A 24,554-nucleotide genomic window follows, 5' to 3' on the forward strand; every position below is an offset into this window, starting at 1 on the left:
AGAATTTGCAGACATGTACTCTTGACATTTTCTCAACCAACTCCTTGAGGTATCACCCTGGGATGATTTTTAAACAGTATTGAAGGAGTTCCCATCTATGTTGGGCACTTATTGGCTGATTTTCTTTATTATTTGGTCCAAGTCATCCATTTCAAAAACCTTTTTTTTTATTTTTATTAAATTTTAGTTTTATAATGAAATAAATTAATATGGTGACACAATTATATTTTTGTCTACAAAACTAATTTCAAACATTTAAGCATACGCCTTCAGATCAAAAGATTTTTAAGATCATGAGAAACATTTCAGTCAAGTGTTTCAAAACTTTTGTATATATATATATATATATATATATATATAATTTATAATTATTTAAATATAACTATTTATAATTATTTAATCATTATATATTTAATTATTGTTATTTGAGGGGCTTTCTCAGCAAATATTTATGTATGCGATTAATTGTGATTAATTTGATTAATCGGCAAGTAATCGCCATACCATGTAATTAATTTGATTTAAAACATTAATCGACTGACAGCCCTAGTTTTTACTAGTGATCTCAGACTTTTAGACCCCACTGTACATGTGGTTACAGTATCTTATACTATTGGATTTGACAAACGTGATAATGCAGTGTTTTGGTTGGTTTTCTATGCTTCAAAGATAAGATTGAAATGTAGCATGCAGTCTTAATGTTCATTGTTTGCATCTACACCAACTGCATTGCTCAAACCCTGTCATGCAGCCTGTTTTGCATCATGGATCATTGATCGCAAACTTAGCGTGCTGAATGTGTAATTGAGGATTAGTTCCTTGCTGCATCCCTTTTTTTAAGTTTGTAACAACATTATTTGCCCAGATTATACACTTGAGTTCTGCAATTCCTTTGAGCTAAGACAGGACGTTGATATCAACTGACTGGCCACACTCATGTTCTCACTAAATTAGACCAATCTGCATTAATATAATAGGTTTTATGACATGGCATAACACTCCTCACAATGTGTTGTTTTCAATAGTGGCCCCAAAACATGTGATTCAGTGGAAATGAGCAGGTGCAATGAGCTGTAAAACATGTAATGCATTCCGTGTAGCCAATTTCGGTGAATCTAGAAAACAGCCTTCATCGTGGATGTTGTTCTTTGTCTTGCCTTTATGACTCCAGGGGTACGAGGAAAGGCAAGCATGCTTAAAGGTCACTGGCAAATTAGTATTTGTTAGAAGTTGTGCACATCAGGGTTGTACGCCATTTAGAACTGAATTAAAAATGGCTTTTAAAGTCCAATTGCTCGATTTGAATTGAATGTGAAATGAGGTAACAAACAGGATGCAGAATTTCAATTTAAGGAAGTAGAGTTAAAATTAAATGAAATGCAAAGAAATAATTCCATAAGCATTGAATTGTCAGTGTTGTCAAGTTGATGAAATTCCACGGTGTTCACAGGTAAGAGTAGACTATCTGTTTTCTATTGGAAACCAGCTTAGATTTTGTTGTCATCTCTAGTTGAACCTTGCCCATGGTCTTTAAGATTTTCCTATCTTTGAATAAGGAGGTAGCCATTTAAACTACCACAACCACAAAAACTAGCGTCAGGCTTCCAAAGCTCAATGATATCATTGTCAAGCTATGTGCAATTTTGTGACATCCACAACCAAACTCTTTGTGTTTCTGGTTCCCATGAATCCTCACAAACATGCCACGTGGTCTAAATAGCCTCTCAAAAGCATTGCATGCCGGTTAAACCTTGCAGAGGTGTGGCACTACATGCTTTTACGCAAACAATGTAGTGAATGAGCCGACTGAGGGATTAGATCTGATTGTGAACGGTTTTGTAGTTTGTTGCACTTGTTTGCCTGAGCTGCACGCGTAGCCTCTTCTTCTCCTCCGGCGAGTTGGAGCCAGATTTGCTGGTTTGGACGGAGGTGGTGGGTGGAGTAGAGTGGGGGGGGGGGTGTATGTGACACATCATTGGCTTGGGCTGCACTTATGTTCAGTATCATCATTTTAAACCAGCATGTAACCATGCACAAGGCTGCAAACTACGCTGAAAACATGAGGATTTGTCCTACGTTCTCTTTGTTGGAGTAGCAGGCCAATGCATGTGGAATGTCAGGCTGTCTTTTGTAAATGAAAACACGTTTTTCTTCTTGTTGATTGGGCCTCATTGAAAGACATACAGGTGAGTTTCTTTGCTGTCCATCTTTGTCCAATGACTTTGTCTTGTCTTGACATCTGAATCTCCTCCAACAAGCAAGTTGAGACAATGGCTATTGAAGGATCTTGTTTCCTTGCTGTTTTAGTAATTGTAGTGTGCAGTTTTAGCTTGGTGTTTTGAAGCGTATAATGTTTCCACATAAAGTGTGATGGGCCTTTAATTGTACAGGTCCAAATCCTGCTTGTGTGTACATTTTCTAGACAAAAGATTTACAAAAGACTGCATGCAATCTTAAAAACGAAAGTTCTTCAATGGTTCCTTGTAGCTCCATACGTTGACAAAAGAAACCTCTTTGTAGAACAATATTTCACCAGGTTTCTTGAGGTAGTAAATGGTTCTTTGGAGGTGAAATGAGGCCTGCCTCTATTAAAAATAAAAGATCTTCAATAGTTGAAAAACATTTCTTATCAAGAACCATTTTTCATTATTTAGGGTTCTTATTGCGTTGCTAAATGGTTTTTTTGGAGGTTACAAAAGTTTATGATGTTTCATTTAGATTAGCATATTTGTTTCTGGTTCTTGAAGCACCAATACAAGTGGTTTTATGAAGAACTAGAGAATATAAAGTTCTTTCTGGTATCAAGCTGTAAAAACTTTTATTTGATAACAGTGGAAACCTGTATGTTGCTCCTCAGGGCGTTTTTTGTGGCTTGTTTTCTACCTAAACTACTGAAAAAGATGTTTTTCACTGGCCTGTTCGTGTGGCCGTGTTATTCATTTCTGATGTCATATTGAAGAACCTCACCTAAAGACCACCAATCAAGACTCTTAAGCCTCACTTAAAAATGCCTGTCATTGCATTAGATAAAATATCAAAGCAAGTGGTCTCTGCTTTCAGCCTTTTCTCAGAACTAACTTAACATTTCTGAGCCATTTTTGCTTAATGACTTTTAATCAACTGGTGTGGCAGTGCTTTTAGTGGATGTATGAAGTTAATTCAGGTGTGCAGAGTAACCACAAGAGTTCAGCACACTGAACATGTTCCACTAATGTTTAGCTAACAACTACAAAGTATACTTTGTCTTCATTTTGAACAGTATGCCTATTATTTTATCAAATAAAACCTAAAAAAAAAAATTTTTTTAATGTTTTGCTTAAAACATGTGCTTGTGCTATCTTTCTTTACAATAAATGCCACAGAGTTTGATATCTAATGCAACTACATTCATATATTTTTAAGTGTGACACATAAATGCAGTTTACATATTTTTCTTTGCTTAGTCCATAGGAAGTCTCCTGCTTTATGACTCACTTGATGATCCAACATAGTTAAATAACTTGCAGGTACTAGGACTTGTGCAAGACCAATGACTCATTTTCTCCATAAGCGAATTGATTTTTAATGTTAGCTGATAAAACATTTAAAGACAGACCTACCGCAAGCTTCAAGGTTGTTAATCAATGTTATTTGCTTCTTTTGAAACCATCAGTCCATGTTATTTCAACGTAATTTTTTTAAAAACTGTTAATAGCCGAATTCCTGAAGAACTATACTACCCATGATACTAAAGGGAAACAATCCACCAATGAGAGAATCGCAGCCAACCAAGTGCACCAAGAGCTCTGCAGTGACCCCCACTTCCATGACGAACTGTGAATGACGCAACTGAGTCTCCCTATACTCTCAAACTACATATACACTCACTGAGCACTTTATTAGAAACACTATGGTCCTAATAAAGTGCCCGAACTTCAAGGTTCGACGTGTTGTGCATTCTGAGATGCTATTCTGCTCAATACAATTGTACAGAGTGGTTATCTGAGTTACCGTAGCCTTTCTGTCAGCTCGAACCAGTCTGGCCATCCACTATTGACCTCTCTCATCAACAAGGCGTTTCTGTCCGCAGAACTGCTGATCACTGGATGTTTTTTGTTTTTGGCACCATTCTGAGTAAACTCTGGAAACTGTTGTGCTTGAAAATCAGCAGATTTACGGAAATACTCAAACCAGCCCATCTGGCACTAACAATCATGCCACAGTCGAAATCACTAAGATCACATTTTTTCCCTATTCTGATGGTTGATGTGAACATTAACTAATGCTCCTGACCCGTATCTGCATGATTTTATGCATTGCACTGCTGCCACATGATTGACTGATTAGATAATTGCATTAATAAGTAGGTGTACAGGTGTTCCTAATAAAGTGCTCAGTGAGTGTATATTTGCATACAGTGTATATCTTTTTTTTTTTTTTTGGAATACCCAATTCCCAATGTGCTTTTAAGTCCTCGTGGTTGCGTAGTGATTCGCCTCAGTCCGGGTGGCAGAGGACGAATCCCAGTTGCCTCCGCGTCTGAGACCGTCAACCCGTGCATCTTATCACGTGACTTGTTGAGCACATTGCCACGGAGACGTAGCGTGTGTGGAGGCTTCATGCCATCCAACGTGGCAACCACGCTCAACTCACCATGCGCCCCACCGAGAACAAACCACATTATAGCGACCACGAGGAGTTTACCCCATATGACTCTACCCTCACTAGCAACCGGGCCAATTTGGTTGCTTAGGAGACCTGGCTGGAGTCACTCAGCACGCCCTGAGATTAGAACTAGCGAGCTAGCGAATTCCAGGGGTGGTAGCCAGCGTATTTTACCACTGAGCTACCCAGGCCCCTAACATACAGTGTATATCTGACTATTTTGCAATACAATTAAAATATATTACGTCTACTAATGAACAGCTTTAAATCAATAGTTTTATGTTTTTCATAATTTTTAATTCGATTACGTCATTCACAATGCATCATGGGATTAGAGTTCATTCCCTCATGAAAGAGGTTAACAGACTTTTGTGTCAATTTTTTAAATACTTTTTTTCCTTCCAATCAAAGTTTGTATTGGTGTGATTCAACTAGGAGCTGGTTGGTTTGGTTCATGGCTTATAACTCTTTTATGAAGGATTTTATGAAATCCCTATAGAAAAAATAAATGGGAAGAATACTTCTGGTACCAATATGACTGAAAAAGTGGACGGACTGCATTCTACTGGGCCCTGGGAACCACCCCCAACCCCCTAGCATCGTTATGGCAAGTTTTGCACGGCAAAGTGAGTTTGTTTGGTAGCCTGATGGGTAATCTTGTTTTTAGATCTTTTATATTGACACAAAAATATATATAATTAATATAATAAATATAATATTTAGAACCTTCTTAAAATACCTGTTTAACCCATGTGGAGTTTAATTGTTTTATTTTATTTTTTACCAGACTGACAGAATGAATGACATCCTTTTCATTATGATCTGTTTACATTCATGCACATTTCACCCACTGAGCCCATTGTCTCTCCGGAAATACTCACTTGGTTGTAGTTCAATTCAAATTCAAAAAACATTATTGTCTATCCCACAGGGATAGAATATTTTCTTTGACAAAAAGGCTCACTAAAACAACACATATATTACATTAAAAATACATAAATTATATAAATACAATAAAAACCCAAAGGCCACGGTACAATATGAATAGTAAAGAATGAGTAAAATTTGAGTATGAAAGCACTGGGGCTTAAAAATCTAATCATAGCTGCTTATTTAAAATACAGATAGCAGCTGGGATAGAAGTGGGTGACAGACAGGAATGTTGACGGAAATGTTTCTTAGATTTCAAAGAGTATTAAATTAAGGCAAGATATTTGCCAATTGAAAAAAGGCTTTGTATAAACTTTGTATGGACTTGACATAAAACCTGTCTCTTTAGCTTTATTTATTTCTTCTTTATCATTCCACTGCATTAAGTGTACTTTCATTAGTTACTGTGTGTTGGTGAAGAAATTGATACTTAAAGCCAGAAGAGAGGGGTTTATTTGGAATTTTAAACCAGAGTAGTGATTGTTGTGGCTTTCCCCACACCCTTTTGCATTGCTTGTGAAAGGTGTTGGCTTCGTTTTAACAATCCTGTGCAACCAAGAATGCATAAAATGTGTGCATTTCTGAGCAGTTTGAGAGTATTGTTTACAAAACAATTGCTTTGTAGTTTCAGGAATGCACAGCGATGGTGCTTGTTTATTGAACGGATGTTGCTGGCCCTGGGTAAATGGCATGTTTTGCATGTAATGATAACTTCATTGCATAAAGCACGTGCAGCCTGGCTAATTACGCTACATGCACATACATGTTACTTATGTAAACATGCCAGTCTCAGATAAATGTCTCAGGCATTTTATGTTTTGGTCTCATCAGGAATAGTTATCATTTTAAAATTGTCTTTCATTGACTGGTTTCATGTTGCTTGTTTGTGCTGTCTTTGGTTGCAGCATGCGCATCCCGAACATCCAAGACGTGATGTGTTGATTACAACTCAGATCAGACAGTTTCACAAAGCTATTATTACCCCATGCCATCTGCAACTGGGGTTGCATTTGTGATCTCTGAGAAGAAATGGAAAAGCCTGCATCATTTTTTCCAGATTTTTTTTTTCTCCCCAGGATAATGCATCAGACTTTGACAGTTGTGCTCCAGTGAGGACTTCTGCGTATTTTTCCAGAGGCAGAGTAAGCCTCGTCCATAAGACAGCTGTCCCAGAAGCTGTGTAATTGTGAGGTCAAATGTCTGATCATAGAATGATCAGAGCTTTCCACGTTTTCCTCTGATCAGTTTTTACAAAAGAATCCAAAGTGAACCTCACTACAAAGTAGACCAATCCATCTTTGCACAAAAACAAAGAAATCCTACCATTCAAAAATCCTTTTTGAAGCTTTGCCTGTTGCTGTTTCCAGCATCTGTTACTTTCACATTTGCCCATCATTCATCAATCTCAGCTACAAGTTCAGTGTTTTTACAGGGTATTTAATCTTATGCAATCTCAATGAATCTTTGATATCAAGGCACAGAAATGATATTACAGTCTTTTTGCGCATAGGGTCTGATTTCATTCGGGAAGTATTCTTATGATCTATGAAGTTTATTGTGTACTGTGCAGTATAACCTGTATACTACAGTATTTTTTATGTAGTATGCATTAATTCATGCTTTGCTTGTCCAACACACCATCATGACAAAGTGTCACTGGGAAACTCTTTTGTCTGCACCACCAAAACATCAGCACGCATTGTTGTGGTAACGGAGTATTCACAAGATATGCATTTAGAGCACAACTCAAGCCAAACGCACACCACGACTAGGTGTAACAACTGCACGTCCATTCATCCCCGACTGAAGTTACAATCTTGAAATGCCTTCACAAACTCACGCACAAGATAGTTTATTCGTGATATCATGTCAACAAACAACATAAAAAAGGGCTTGTGTCCATTTATGCGCTCTATCTAGAACTCAAGATCTGTTGTTGCAACCTGATCTCATGAAAATTTGTACATATTGTACAAGTTGACTATTTCGTATGATTTCGTACGATTTCATCATGAGAAAATGCCCAGATGTCTAATGCGGAAGTAAGCGTGAATTCCCCACATGAGGCATTAAAGACATGCTTATTAATATTATGCCCTTACCCAAACACCTTTTCTAAACCTAACCGATCAGTAGAGTGTGTAAACATGTTAGGAAGGTACTGTGTGTGACAGAAGCAAGTAATTGTCGCGTACTAATTCATACAAGTGCAGTTGTACTTTATCATACGAATTAGCCAAATTAAAAATGTTGTTCGCTTTGAGAGTGTGTTGGTTGTGCATCACTGTCTTCATTGATTCACAGATTTAAGTTATAATATTATATTAATGTTGTTGATATAGTTGATTAGGCTCATATATAAGCTATATACTGTATATAAGATGTGTTTGAAAATAGGTGATTAAAAGCGCTTCAGTTTACCGGGGATCAAGCACGGGGCAATCCTTTTTTTTATTAACTATAGTCTTGACCAACACAAAATCGTTTTAAAGCCTAGAAGCTGTATTTTACAATGTATGTAGGCATTATGGCCAAAACTTAAAAAGTGTTTTGAAATTTGCAGACAAATCAGATGTGTTCTGCTTTAATAATTTATTAATAATTTTGCACATTTTTTGTAATTGGTAAAAACATCAAACTGATCAAATAGCCATGTGTCATGTGTGGTTGGAAAGCCCTCAAAGAGTAGAAAACAATCAGCCTATTTGTTTTACAGACAAAAATATAGCGAGTAATAGCTAAGTACTGTATATGTCATTGACAGTGGTGGGCCGTGCATTTACAGTCTAGGTCTTCAGTGTGATTCATGCCATTTCACAATGAATAAGACACCCTATGCCTTTGGGAATCATATATTATGTCGCAGCTAACTATTAATACAAACTGACATTTTAAAAACATATCCACGCACGAAACCCAGAACTTGAAACGACACTTAATGCTCAAGCAAGCCTAATTTTAACTGCAGAATGACTGTTTTGTGAAATGAACATCTCCCGAACAGACATTCAAAACTCATAATTTTTCATATGAATCTACCAAGGAGGTCTATAATACCTGGAAAAATCTATCTAAAAATATTTGTGATTTAAATGTTGCTTGCAATAAATTTCGTTTCGTCAGAGTACACGGTTATGCTGCATTCCATTCAAGCTGGATGAGGGATATTCCTACTTGATATCTCCAACCATAAATGCATTCCATTCCCCGATATTCGGAACTGCAATGCTCCCGTTAGCTTAGCAGGGATTTGACTCTCATTAGAGATGTCTCCTAGCAACCCAACTGATAAACAATGCTGCAGCTCTAGCATTTGTGCTTCAGGTGTACGATTATCAAAAGAGATTATAATGTTTTATACACCTGTTTCTGCAGGCATTTGTTAAACAAGCTTTAATATCATGTAATGTGGAAGCAATCTCATTTCTCGATATTACTTAATAAAGTGAATGTTTATCACTTACTTTTTATATCTCCCTGAGTGTCGACATGTTTGTGTGACATCATGCCCCTGCATCTCGGCGAAATCGGAGTTGAGAATTTCTGCATGAGCCTACAAGTTGTAATTCTGACTTAAAGATGCATCTCACTGCACTTTTCCTAGTAGGAAGTTGTAAAATCCGACTTTCCGAGTTGAATGGAACGCAGCACTACTTTTCAAAACTTGATCCGACACTGAATGCTCCAGCAGCCTAATTTACACTTAGAAAACTCCTGATGTTGCTATAACAATGCAAAAAGCACTTACCAATTTACTTGAAGTGAAAATCAGTCCTCCTTTCCTGTTTAATTAATTAAGCAATCACACAGTCATGCAGAACAGCTTGTGTTTTTAAATCCATAAGGATCTCTTTCTCAACGGCAATGCCAGTAGTGATGACAGCCGACTGTCAGACAGCTTGATCTCGCGCTTTTCGCTCTTGAATTACGTACGTCACTTAAAGTGTGATTGCGTCACTCAAGGCCAGCTAGAAGGCCTCGACCGGGACATATCCTAAAGATTACACCCACCAAGAACAAATAAATCAATCTGATTGGCTGATGAATCTGACAATCAGACTTTAGTTGCTCATTCATTTGCACTGTTGAGGGATTCTGTGGAAATTCTGAAGGCCTGACGGGGTGGAGCCCTGACTTACACGCTGCTTCTGCTAACGAGCTTGGATTCAGGCATGCGATTTGTGAAACAGTTGTCATGCTTTGCTTGTAAGCATCAAGGAATAAATTCTGACTGGATAAAATTTTCATTTTTCTCTGTTTGTTTGTAGATTAATTAAAAGTGGAAAGCGATTAAAAATACATAGGCAAAAAGGTGATTGAGAATGAAAGGATGAAAAATATTTATTTATTTGGCATGTTAGGCCAGCAGAGAAGGCTTTGCTGGCCCTGAGAAATCACCACTGGTCATTGACATACATGTTACATGTTAACAGGTGTTGTTTATAAGCCACGTTTTCACTTATAACTTCACGGAAAATAAACAGAACATGAATTATCACATATCATTACTTTACCATTAAAACGAGCCCACATACAATGTAATCGGATGCATAGATCATTAGATAATCCACACGAAGCACAATGTGCACACAGCACATAATGTGCTATCAGGCTAAAAACATGTTAGCTTTCCTGGATTAGATGACTTCATCGGAAATGATGTAGTACGTTGTCCAGCATCATGGAACGCTGAACCAATCGTAGTAGGATTCAGATCGCTGCAACCAGAGGTGGAAGTCATCCAAATATGGGTAGAGAGGTTTGTTCACTCTAATTACATATGGCCACCAGGAGATGGCGCCAAGTACATGACACAGACTTAATGATGACTCAGATGACACAGAATGGAACTGAATGAGATTACGTTACTCATGCCTGCATGCTAGGAGAGAGAGCAAACCTTTAGTCATTGTTGTATTTGCATGTGTAATTAGTTCTTTTGTACAATTATTATGTTTTATTTGTTTAGAAAGATTTTTGGACTCTTGGAGACGTTTTTGTAATTTTTGTAATGCTATAACTTTTGATTGCTTTGTTGTATCAATACAATTTTTTACTCAGTTTGCATGATTGGGATCAAAACAAAAGCAGTTATTCACAGCCACCTTATTTACACTCAGATACATATATAATGTCAATTCAGAAAAAGAAAAGTTTATTTAGAGTCTCAACATTTATCATAATCTATATAATAACATTTTTTGAAAAGTTTTCTTTAAAATGATAAGCGGCCATTTCCTCCTCTGTGACATTAACACTGTATGGACCTTATTGACCAAGAGCATTTGGCATTACATGAACATTAAATGAAAGTGAAACCGGAGTGTTTTGCATTTACTATCAAAATCCACGTTTATATTTTCGCGGGAGCTTGGCGGGAACCTCCACATATGGTGCATGCATCACAGTGCTTTGACGATTATTTAATAATCGAAATTTTTCTCGAAACTCTTCGTTTTCGGTGGAGGTCAGTTTTTTGTGTGAATTTAGATGTAAATGTCGAGAAATTAATGCATTTTCAAATGAAAACGGGTTAGTGTGGACTTAGTTAACCTTACTTACATTTTTTAAGGCAATCGATTTGCATGCATTTTCTAGGTACACATACTTATTTGGCTCAAGTAAAGTGAACTTAATTATTTAAGTACAGTTAACTAGTTACAAGTAAACTTAACTCATCTGTGTTTAAAGTACCGTTGTTTGTATTTAATTATTTAAATTGGATTATAGCACGTCTTATACAGTATAAGGGGAATTATGACTGGACTCTAGGTTAGGCATTTGGTACATTGGATTCTACTCAGTACTTAGTACACATGAATCTGCACTTTTGTAAAGTACAATTGAGTAGAGGAGAATGACCTTAAATGAACAGGCTCCAAGTTCACCAGAGGTAACACTAATCACGCTAATGATGACTTCACACAAATCACAACTATCAACCAGCTACAACAAAACAACAACATAAGTAATATTCCTTTAAAAAACAATTATTTTTTTTCTACATAAGTTCCCTTGTTTTGACTAAACATACATCATTTATTAAAGCACAAAGGCTTATGGGTATTCCACAGAGCCTTAATTTTGTATTTCATAAGTTTGAGTCAAACGCAAAGTTTAAAGAATGTGTATATTTGAGTTAAGATTCCAAAATGTGACCTTTCAAGTACTGTTTTATTAGACCACTTGCTTGTTTTTAATAATGACAACTTTAGGGTTTAGATAGTAATGGTAACTTAATAACAACTAATAAGAATAGTAAAAAATAAAGCTTAAGTTGAGTCAACCATTTTTTTACATTTTTTATTTCAGATAAGTATTTAAATCATCTGAATTGAGGTGGGAGTGGAATGATAAGAACATTTTCACGTTGCAGGAAAAAGTCCCTATGGTGACGCCTCCGTCATGAGACTGGCCTGGTCGTATATTAAACATTTCTTGGTATTCCAGAATCCGGCTATTCCATGCATACAGAAAATCTGCATATTTTGCAAAGTATACATACTGTATACTGCAAAAATGGTACGAAATAGTACTTTGCCATTCTGAACATAATTAATCTTACTGTGTTCCCACAGAAAAAAACACTTTTAAATCCTGCTGTACTTAAAAGCCTTAAAAGAGTCATTGGTGTAAAACTCCGCTCAGGAGCTGTAGACGCTAGCATATGTACCCTGGAATGGCTTTCACCTTTCACAGCTGTTTAAGAAAAACCTTCATTAAACAAACAGTGTCAGACTGTGACTAGATGTGATTGTACGTGAAACGGTGGAGGCGGATTGCCAAGTAGATGTTGATTAAATGAACAATTTTGAATACTTTTTATATTTTTATTTTTTTGAAAAAACTGACAGGTTTCAGAACTTTTGAAAACTTATTTTGCTCTTCAGGATGCACCCTGCCGATTGGATTTGAAACTCTGAGCAGATGTAGACGTCTAAATTAGTGCAGATGTTAAATTAGTTGATGGATGTTATGTCATTGAATGACATATAGTGCTGAAGAAAAGGCTTTCTCTGGGTTTAACAGCTTGAGAAAGTCATAAGTGTATAGGGAATGGAGAATCTCATTATTTAAAAACACCAGCAAAAAAGGTTTAAAATGAATTCAAGATTTAAGATTCAAATTCAACAGCACATTGGTTAAGGTACTGTCTGGGTGCAGCAGCTTCCCATAAAAATAAAAAACAAGAACATAATATCACTAATGATTCTCTTAGACACCAATGAGCTTAGAAGACTAAATTCTGACCCTGTTTTCTTTCTTAAAGGAATATTCCGGGTTCAATACAAGTTAAGCTCAGTCGACAGCATTTGTGGCATTATACTGATTACCCCTCAAATTAATCAACTTTACAACTCAGATAAAACACAAGTTTTAACAGAAGAATTAATTTATTCATTAAAGAATAAAAGCCATCACCATTGTGTCCTTGAGCAAGGCACTTAACTCCAGGTTGCTCCAGGGGGATTGTCCCTGTAATAAGTGCACTGTAAGTTGCTTTGGATAAAAGCATCTGCTAAATGCATAAATGTAAATGTAACTTAAGTACTTTTATAAAATTATAAGCTTCACATTTCTGCCTTTTACCCCTCAAAAAATTGGCCCTGTTCACTTCCATTATAAGTGCCTCACTGGAACTTCAAATTTGCTCTTTTTAAAGAACAGGAGGGACGAGTCAAAATAATTTTTTGTGGTAATCAACATTATGCCTTTTACCTTAAACAGTTTTCTAAAAAATTAGCCATTGTTTTCGCATGCATGCCTAAATTGCTTCAAAGATATTAAACATTGGCTGGCAAACAATTTTTTACAATGAAACAAAAGCAAAACTGAAGTTTTGATTTTAAGTTTCACCATGTCCTCATTACCTGGCCTGGCCACCCAATTAAGTCCTCTGTCGTCGAATGTACAACATCATGTAAGGAGTCTTGGAGTGATTTTAGATTCATCATTACTTTTCAACAAGCAGATCAGTGCTGTTGTCAAGGGTAGCTTTTTTCACCTCTATCGCTAAAGTCAAACATTTTCTTTCCAATAAAGACCTGGGAATTGTAATAGGTGTGGGTGAGAAACAGATCAATATTTGTAATTTTTTGCTAGACAGCAGGGGGCGATATGCAGAGAATGTGAATCACCAAAAACACAAGAAGAAGAATGTGAAGGTGATCTATTTCTCTGTTTCTCATACACACCTATCACATTGCTTCTGAAGATAATGATTTAACCACTGGAGTCTTATGGATTACTTTTATGCTGACCTATGTGATTTTGTTTCATTTTCAAATGTTGCCACCCATTCACTTGCATTGTATGATCCTACAGAGCTGAAAATCTTCTAAAAATCTTCATTTGAGTTCAGCAGATGAAAAAAAGTCATACACATCTGGGGTGGCATGAGGGTGAGTAAATAATGAGAATTGTAATTTTTGGGTGAACTATCCCTTTAAGGGCTCTTGTCAGATATGGATGAATTTGTCAATAAGAGAGGTTTGGAAACATTTCTAGTAATTATTACGGTGAAAACGTGAAAATGTCCCACAAGGACATTATATATAATGCTGAAATATAAACCAAAGCAAGATCATGCTTTATTAATGCCTACCTTCACTATTTCATAGCTTTTAAAGTCCTGTGTGGATTCTTATTTCAGTGTAGTTACAGTTTTCAGTGTCGAAAGAATTTAGATCATTAGTTCTGTACAGCAGTACTGCCGCTCTCTAAATGCAGACTACGCAGCCTAGTGCGCAGGGCACCAACCCCGGTTGTGGAACACTCACTGTGTCTGAAACCGCCCCCTATCCACTATATAGTGCACTATTTTGAGTGTCCGCCATTTTGTAGGATTGTATGAATTGTCTGAGTGAGCCACAATGCACTATCATTTCGAGTGTACATCAAATGTACACTCGACGACGGTTAATTGCCCACAATCCACCACTAGAAGACGTACGAGTTTGAAAATGCGAAAATGACCATCACATTACACAGAAAAGCCCGTGTTATCATTAAAGCCAAAACTTACCTCAACGTGCTGCCTTAAGTTGAAGCTGTGATTTTAATCTTGAAATATCCGCTTGTCTTGGTGTTAAATGAAGGCATTGCATGACGAAACTATGCTTTTTTTTTTCACTGTGCGGAGCAAAGAAAGTTTGTTTGAAGAGTTTGATGCTGCAGCATTAAGGACTTGAGTGACGGTCTGTGACAGCAGAGCGTGCCTCTGTGTGAACTTCCGCTCTCGTAAAAGTCCCATTCAATAATCTCTCAATAAATTACACATTAATTAAAATTAAACCCAGTAATGTAACACAGGAATGCCACCCATGGTAAAACATTCATTAGAAATTTACTTGAGTGAGAGTAAGAAGTACCCACTTTTAAACCTACTCTAAAAGTAAATGTACTTTACTCAAGTAAATGTAACAAAGTAAATGTAGCGCATTACTACCCACCTCTGACTGTAACTCAATGTACAGGTCTCCCTCAAACTGTGTTATCCCTCCTACAGCTGGTTCAAAATGCAGCAGCTAAGCTTTTAACAGGGTTAAGAAAGAGGGATCACATTACCCCTGTATTAGCGTCTCTACACTGGCTTCCCGTAAAATTCAGGGTCGATTTTAAAATTCTGCTTTATGTCTACAAGGCACTATCTGGTCTCACGCCAAATACATCAGTGATCTTCTCCTCCCTTACTCTCCCACCAGAGTGCTCAGGTCTTCTGATCAACTTCTTTTGAGGGTTCCTCGTTGTTGCTATAGATATAAGGGCGATCGTGCCTTCTCTGTGTCCAAAAAACTGTAATAGTCTCCCTTTCCATGTGAGGTCAGCTTCCTCATTAGCCATTTTTAAATCCTCTTTGAAAACGTATTTATATTTTTTAGCACTTGAATAGGACTTTTTAATAGGTTGAATTAGGTAAACACTTGATGCAGTTTTTAATTGTATCTATTTATTTATTATTATTTTTTTTATTTTTTGTATGTATATAATTCTGTCATTGTATATTTATTTGATTGATTTGTAAAGCACTTTGGGTCAATTTCTGTTGTTTTTAAATGTGGTCTATAAATAAATGTTGACTTGACAAAACTACAGGTCAAAACAGTAACTTTAGCAGTGTGGCAGCATCATTATTCTATTTTTACACTGTGATAGGAAGTTCTACAACTAAAATCAGTTGACTTTAGCACCCCTCGTTGCATTATATGCCTAAAAAAATGTGCCAGACATTTGGTTTTCGGCCATTGTAAATGGGTAAAATGAAGATACCGAAAGGAAAGTTTGTTCTGAACCAGAATCTAAAATGAAATTAAGATATTTCTAATACTTCTTGAGTAATAGGCACCCCAACTTTGAAAAAACAACACTCAAAATTGTTTTTCCCCCATTTTTGGACTCACACCATTGGCATATAATACAACAAGGGGTGCTGAAGTCAACTGATTTGAGTAATATACCAACCATGTCTGTGTAAAAATAAAATAATTACAATGCCACTTTTCTAAGGTAATTTTCTTGACCTGTAGTTTTGCTCCAAAATCATAGACGAAAATGGTCATTTTGTCATTTAAAAAAATAATCCTTGATATTTAATATTTTGGCTTTCATCATTATTTATGTTTATCTTTCTTCAGAAAAAGTATTTAAAAATATATAAAGTTTTAGCCATGGAAGTTTCTTACATTTGGTTGATTTTATGTGGAGTGATGCATCTCATGTAGGTGTACTGGTGTCATATTTGACATTTAAACTTAGTTTCAGTTTAAGGAAACAATTACTCCTCTCTGTATAGACAACATTCCTTACATTCTCTCTCTAGCCTGATTAGAAATCGGGCGTTGACTGATCGTAACCGGTATCTCATGCCTTTGTTGTAGTTTAAGGAAATGAATTTACTTCATTGTGTTTGTCCCCACCAGCAGAGACCCAGTAATAAGACGCCTCACAAGGACAGTCGTAAGTGTCTAAGCAACGCATAATGATGCCAAGGAGAGCTTCGAATTAAGCTTCACCCCAGAGAAAACTTGCTCTGTTTGCATCGTCTCAACAGTGCCCTAAAATGACATTCAAACGGCTTAATATCTTTTATTATAATTTCTGCCTCCTGGTTCATTTTCCATTTAATATCTGAACCTGTATCAGTGAATCTGAATTAGTGCACTCTAATGGCATACAATCCCACACATTGTTTCCCTTATGATATTTTTCAGCAGCGGTCTGTTGGGCATGCATTCACTAACCCCCAACACCGGTCCGAATTTGCATATTTTGATGGAGGAATAGGATCAAAACGACCACAGAATCATTACTGATGAGTTATTCATGTTCACCAGGCATTCGTATATTTATATATTGGGAGCTTTTGACACTTGAAGGGCTCTGGGAGAATACAGACAAACCATATATTATTGTAACTGTCTATTTATTGACAGTATGATTCTTATGTCCTAATCATTCCTTTTTTCTCTCAATTTATTAACAAAAATGATAGAACATGAATCAATAATTTCACAGCTTCTATAGTTAAAAGTTATATCAAATATTATAAAAACCTGTTACTACAATAAATGTCACATTTATTTAGTGGAGTGAATTAGATGATGTTTCTCTGTCTGTCATTCAGATTTGTTCACTGATTCGTTCAGTGACAATTTTTGCAAATCACATCTTAACCAGTAGGTGGCAACAAATGGATAAAACACAACCGAAACAAGTTTAATTGTACTTAAAATTTGCGTATCTACAAATGTACTAAAATAATTCAGCGTTTAAGGGTGTTTAAGCATCATAATGCTTCCCCCACAAATGACAACAAAGCATGGCTATCATTTTGTGAACTGCTGTGCATGACTATACAAAAAAAACTTCATATTAAAAATAATGAAAAGTGGTTCAATTACATCTTGATGTCATTGTAATGTCATCCAGCTACTTTTATCCTTGTTGAACGACGTTACCAAAGTGAACGAACAACATTCCTCCTCCTCTCCTTCAGTCGGTCAACAGATCTTGATCCTCGCTCATTTAGTGAAAGGGCATATCCGAGCAGTGGGTCAAACCAATGAAATGTTCCTTCACAGCTTGCACTCAAATTACTATTAGGCTCACACTATAGTCAGTCTTTACAAACTAGAGATCATTGGCTTCGAAAGGGAGCAACGTCAGTGAACGAGAAGTAGGAGTCAGTGTGTGGAGGTGAACAACAACAATTCATTCAAAAATAAATTTCACTACTACGTGCAGTGTTGAAAGCAGCGGTGTATCGCTGCTGAATTCATTTAGGAGAAACACTTCCAACTTCTATCACGATTTACTCACCCTCATGTCATTCAAAACCTGTATGACTTTCTTTCCTCCCTGGAATGGAAGTAATTCTGATTTATATGACACATCATGACATTCATCAAGAGCTTTTCATGGTTTGTTTTCTTCTACCACACCCATTGGCTTGACTGTTAGAAAGCAAAACAAATTATTTTTTTCTATCCCCAAAGGCTGTCACCATTGACCTCTTGTTCTTGGTTAAGAATTGCTAGGCCATAATACATTGTCAAAATCTGTCCATTTACTCAAATACTAAACAGTAAATAATAGCAGAATATCTATCTCAGAGGTCATTTTTATTTCTCAGAGGATGCTCTTCCAAAACTCTGGAGACTTAAAGGAATAGTTCAGTCAAAAACTAAAATTCTCCCATCATTTACTCACCCTCATACCATCCCAAACTCATATGACTTTCTTCTGCTAAACACGAACAAAGAAGACATGGATAAAACCACTCGTGTCGTATGGAATACTTATATGCTGTCTTTACATCCTTTTTGGAGCTTGAAAAGTTTGGACCCCAATTGATAAAAACACCTCATACATTCTTCAAAAAAAAATTTTCTTTAGGATGGCATGAGGGTGGGTAAATAATGAGACTGAACTATGGTTTTAAGGGTCCATTCGCACTGACCATGTTTTTGCATGATTTTCCATTGTTTTTCTATGTAAGCATGAAACGGATTTCAAAGACGGATGTCTTTGACCACTGCACCACGTCTCACGCTAACGTTCCATGTTTTTCAGATTCCGTGTTAGGTTCAAAACAACTTTTACTGTTAAAATTCCATCTCGAGACACATGCATTCCACTCTGTTCGTGACTCTGTCTAGCTTTTTTGTGCAACGACACATTTGGCCCCTAAGAGATCTAATTCGTAAATTTTTATTTGCTATAAGCTATTGTTAGAGTTAGTCAGGGTTGAGACTGCATTTCCACAAATGTGAAGCAAACATGCTTTCCATCATCACATCACTGTATTTCTGTGCAGTCTTTCAGTTCTAATAAATGGGAAAGAGTCTGTCGGATTTCTCAGCTCATCTCAGATTGTGATTGTTCTGTGTGTGGCAGTCCTGAGGTTTTGTTAGGTGTTGAGAATGCCAGAGTAAGAGCTTAGAAATCCAGTTGCTTTTTCACAAACTGTTTGCTGGCTAAAAGTGGCAAACATCCATGAAACTTTCGTCTCGTCCAAAACTCTTCTGGGTTTCAGGCTTCTGTCAGTTTGATGGAAGTTGCTGGGCAGATTCTGCACTGGTGGGCGTGTTTGGACACGTCTTGCGTCGTTTCTGTTGTATGCTTTGTTCAATCTGCTGTTTATTTGTATGATTTATTGGCTCAGGTTTGTATTGGTGAGCTGTTGTAGTACACTGCAAATCGACTCTACTGTAATCTTAGTGTGGGTGTTTAGCCACCTGTTCACATTTCTGTATTAACAGAACACCTCATCTGACATCATAACTATGTGACTTAGTGAGCTGTCTACTGTCTACATAGGCAGCTTGTTGTAATGCATTCTGTGATTGCCTTATTTGCAAAGGATGCAATGCTGCCTTAGGGGTCATTCAGACATGGCTGGGTCTAGGGGGGTGCTGGGGTGGAATTACCCCTCTAGATTTTCACTGTGCCACCCCAGTGCTGGTCGGACAGTGAAAGATTAAGGCAAGTTTTCCCAGAAAAAGGAGAAATTTTGCAAGTTTTCCCAGAAAATGGGATTGCAATTTTGTCATTTTGGGCCGTAATAGTCTGAAAAGATGACTATAGTTTGGAACAGTCTTTGCAATGTGAGCACACCAAATAATCCCTAAAAATGTTCCTAGGTGGACAGTTCACTTGGTTTTAGCACAGAGCACATATGTTTTATTGAACATTGATACAGTATCTACAGACAGCAATACATACCTAAACATGTGTCTAAACCAGTTTTATTCTGTGTCTTTTGGCTCTCTGACAAGCAATATTTGTGTTTTTCTCTTTTAGCACTTTGACGGTGTGAAGAATTACAAGCTGAAGCATTTTTCAGGATGAAAAAGATCAATTGCACAACAGCAAACACACTGGGAACTGTAAGTGAATTTCAGGACTTCTGTATACTGTTCAAAGTGTGAATGTACTTTTACACTTTTATCCAAAGCAACTAACGCTACATTCAAGGTATACATTTTGATTATTACATTAGCTCCCTGGGAATCAAACCCATGACCTTAGTGTTCTTTGCACGATGCTCTACCAATTGAGCCACAGGAATAAGGCATAAATTCCATCATCTTAGTCATGGAAGTGAGGCAAAGCAAAATTGTTCATCCTTAAGAAAGCCTTTATTGATGGAACAGTCATCACAGCCTTCAAAAGAATCAGTCTTGCTAGGCCACGTTCTTGTGTACTTTTATTTTTAAGTGTGATCATTCTTCACCTCCGAGATTTGATGCATCATGCTGAAAGCTTTCAGTGAGATATGTAATATTAAAAAAATTTAAAATAAAGCTGTGTTTAAATGTACTCTTCTGGTTTTACTGAAAACCCAGCTACAAAAGCAATTACACTACAGCAGTCTTGTATTGAAGTCAACATGAAATCTATTAGGGTTATCACGATACCAAAATTTCAGTAGTCGGTGCAATTGAAAACACTCTCATCATTTACTCACCCTCGTGCCATCCCAGATGTGTATGACTTTTTTTCTTCTGCAGAACACAAATTAACATTTTTAGAAGAATATTTCTGCTCAGTAGGTCCATTTAATGCAAGTGAATGGGTGCCAAAATGTTGAAGCTCCAAAAAGCACATAAAGGTAGCATAAAAGTAATCCATATGACTCCAGTGGTTCGTTCCATATCTTCAGAAGTGATATGATAGGTGTGGCCATGAAACAGATCAATATTTCAAAAGTCAATTGTTGCTAGAAATTCTTCTCCCTGCCCAGTAGGAGGCATATACATGAAGAATGTGAATCACCAAGAACACAAGAAGAAGAATGTGAAAGTTAAATTGGAGATTGACTGAGCAGGGAGGAGAATTTATAGTAAAAATTTACTAAAATATTGATCTGTTTCTCACCCACACCTATCAAATTATTTCTGAAGACATGGATTAAACCACTGGATTAAATGCATGTTACTTTGTCTTATTGTAAAAGATTCATCAGTGCATGTTATTTCAAAGAAAATAAATGTTTGTCTCATTATTTCAACACTGTTCGTCCACTTTTCACCATGCAATCAATACCCAATGGATAAAATCAAGTCTCGCCAAACATTTCTTTTTGTTGAATATCCTGTTTTACTCGTAAATACATTATATTACCAAAGTAAAATGAGTTGCGAGAGCCATTTCATGTTGAGAAACGTTTTTTTTTTTTATTAACCTGGTCTAATAGAATCACACTAATATTCCTTCATTTTTGCTAAATTATTTTTACATGGCTCGCTGAGTATACCGTGGCACTTTCCTGCTGAAATGAACACTATAGGCGCTACAACTACACTGAATTTTATTTACTTTCCACAAATCACTTGTAAAACTAAAGATTATCAGTTCATAAACACTTACTTTTAACCCTGTTCCTCACACAATGCTATGTTATGGCATCTAAACATTTTACAAAATGAGATACATTTTAAAAGGGTCATGAAATGGAGAATCAAATTTTCCTTGATATTTAGATAAATATTTATATAAGAGGTAACTGTACTATAAAAACATACTGTAACTTCCTTCCCAGATTAAAAAGAGCATTTATAGTTGCCACCCTGCTGAAACATCTCATTTTTAAATCTGTCTGTTCGTGACGTCATGAATCATTGCTCATTTGTATTTACACATCCCACAACATGCGTCATCACACCCTTGGCACCGCCCACTGGCGTGCAGTTCAAGTCAAGAGAGCAGGCCTTCCGTGGCTACCTATTCCTAACATAACACCAAAGGGGACCCATCTGGACTATTTGTAATAATTTTGAATTATTTTGTATATGAACATGAACTACACAGACTCTTTGACCGCTGCCATGTAGTACCTCGCCGCTTTTAAAAGACGCAGTGTCAAGTTACAATGCTGAAAGGGAAAATCAATTATCTTACATTCAGCTGCTGCCTCTTGCTGCGTCATGGACGTGGTCTTTTGCACATCTGTTTTTAATTGTTGGTGTATGTAAACATAAAACATCTTTGACGATGGATGTCTTTTGACCTTTTCAGAGTGTTTCCAGCAATGTGCACCTCAGTGCGCCTACAGTATGTGTGTGTGTCATTTCAGATGAAGGGGCTGCATGATGTTAGCCAATCATAACAGTGGCCGTTTACATTGAAGTTTTAAGGAGGCGCTTAGGCCAAAACCAAGCGCTTCAAACAGACGGCCAAAAACAGGGTGGAAAATGATCATATATTACTATATTGTGACTTTTATAACATTATCATTGGACCTCAGGGAAGATAATACAATTATAAAAAATAGCACTTCATGACCTTTTTAACATTAGCAATACACAAACAACTACATTTACAAGCTTGTTCGATTAAATTGCGCGGTAGTTCAACTGATAAAGCGTTGCACTTGTGTTGCAAAGAACAGGGGTATGAGTCCTGAAGAGCATGCATGTCGACACATGAGCCGAAAGTGTCGTATAAGCACCACAAAATGACGTGGTTGCTGCAGAGGTTGCATTTTTTTAATTATGACACTAGTGTTTAGGTTTAAGGTTTAGGGTAGGGAGGTCGGTTTTGTTGATTTAAAACTCAACTGAGCATTAACCTTAAAAACCTGTTTCAGGGGGGCCTGGGTAGCTCAATGATAAAAGACGCTGGCTACCACCCCTGGAGTTCACTAGTCCGCTATCAAATCCCAGGGCGTGCTGAGTGACTCCAGCCAGGCTTCCTAAGCAACCAAATTGGCCCAGTTGCTAGGGAGGGTAGAGTCACATGGGGTAACCTCCTCGTGGTCGCTATAATGTGGTTCGTTCTCGGTGGGGCACGTGGTAAGTTGAGCGTGGATGCCGCGGTGGATGGCGTGAAGCCTCCACAGGCGCTATGCCTCCGTGGCAACGCACTCAGCAAGCCAAGTGATAAGATGCGTGGGCTGGTGGTCTCAGACGCGGAGGCAACTGGGATTCATCCTCCGCCACCCAGATTGAGGCGAATCACTACGCGACCACGAGGACTTAAAAAAAAAAAGCACATTGGGAATTGGGCATTCCAAATTAGGGAGAAACCTGTTTCGGAGAATATTTAACTCACTTTTAGCACCACACAGTTAACATTTCACCTTGGAACTGCCGTTATATGAGTAATGAACCATTTTGCAAAAATGTCGCCACAGTCATTTAATTTTCAGGTGATCAGGCTGTTTTAAATACTTTAAATAAATTAAAATGAACCGTATTTTCCAGAATATAAGTCGCATTTTTTTTCATCATCTGAAAGGTCCTGTGACTTATAGTTCGAAGCGACTTGTATACATAATTTATACGTAACTGATGTCGGCTTGAAACACACACCAAAAAAGATGAAAACATCAATCATAGTGATGGTAGAAGCGTTTTTAAGTTGCCAAAGACCCCAATCATCTCATATCTAGAGTTTCAGAAAAGATCTCAACAATATCTCAAACTGTGCTCAGATTTGCCAAGATACCAATGTCATGCAATTAAATGTCAGAGATCTCAGTGTGAACTCAAACATTTCTCATAAAATGTATCTAAGTTTTCTATGATTATTCTCATTACCGTTACTTGCTAATTTTTTAATATGTATTATAGTAAAACGATGCTGTTGTACAATTATTTTCCAAATTAAAATCAGAGAACATGAAGTAGGGGGGGCCTGGGTAGCTTAGCAAGTAAAGACGTTGACTACTACCCCTGGAGTCGCAAGCTCGAATCCAGGGCATGCTGAGTGACTCCAGTCAGGCTTCCTAAGCAACCAGTTGGCCCGGTTGCTAGGGTGGGTAGAGTCACATTGGGTTAACCTACTCGTGGTCGCTATAATGTGGTTCTCGCTCTCGGTGGGGTGTGTGGTGATTTGTGCGTGGATGCGGCAGAGAATAGCGTGAAGCCTCCACACGTGCTATGCCTCCACGGTAACAAGCTCAACAAGCCACGTGATAAGATGTGCAGATTGATGGTCTCAGACACGGAGGCAACTGAGATTTGTCCTCCGCCACCTGGATTGAGTCTGCAATCTGCAAGTCACTATGCCACCACGATGACTTAGAGCGCATTGGGAATTGAGCATACCAAATTGGGGAAAAAAGGGGAAAAAAAAGTACCAAATAGGCAGTACTAATATGTTGTACAGTATAAATACTATTTAAATAATATACAGTATTTTTTCACATTGTTGTAATGAGAATTGAGGGTAAATGTGTGTATTTCTAAATGCGAAATTTAATTTCTTATTTGTTTGTTATGATTTTCTTTACCTTGCCGTATGTCAAGACAATTGTCTCATTTGTGCCTGTCCATTCTTATTTCTGCCAAGGAATTTTAGGTAAAATTAAAGACATGAACTCCATTATGTCTCTTGAGCTATCAAAGAGCAGACTCTTTTGATTTGATTTGATTTGATTTGATTTGATTTGACTCTTAGCCTTTTTGTTGTTATTTTTTATAGTCAGTAGTCTATGTTGGCAAACAATATTCCTAACTCATTTGAGCCTTAATGGA

At 37.1% G+C, this 24,554-nt stretch overlaps 2 protein-coding genes across 2 annotated transcripts in view; both read left to right on the forward strand.

The window, feature by feature from the left end:
• The window catches only part of LOC127433694 (membrane-associated phosphatidylinositol transfer protein 2-like), a 694,725-nt gene that overhangs the window by 367,678 nt on the left and 302,493 nt on the right, over positions 1 to 24,554 (forward strand). The gene's annotated exons all lie outside the window — the stretch shown is intronic.
• The window catches only part of LOC127433700 (cAMP-specific 3',5'-cyclic phosphodiesterase 4D-like), a 330,842-nt gene continuing 308,327 nt past the window's right edge, over positions 2,040 to 24,554 (forward strand). The window contains exons 1-2 of the mRNA XM_051685814.1: positions 2,040 to 2,186; positions 19,876 to 19,961. Coding sequence (XP_051541774.1) covers positions 19,920 to 19,961 — 42 coding nt within the window. The 5' untranslated portion in view covers positions 2,040 to 2,186; positions 19,876 to 19,919. The remainder of the gene's footprint in view (positions 2,187 to 19,875; positions 19,962 to 24,554) is intronic.

This window comes from Myxocyprinus asiaticus, chromosome 43, assembly GCF_019703515.2.
Source record: "Myxocyprinus asiaticus isolate MX2 ecotype Aquarium Trade chromosome 43, UBuf_Myxa_2, whole genome shotgun sequence".
NCBI classification, from domain to species: Eukaryota; Metazoa; Chordata; class Actinopteri; order Cypriniformes; family Catostomidae; genus Myxocyprinus; species Myxocyprinus asiaticus.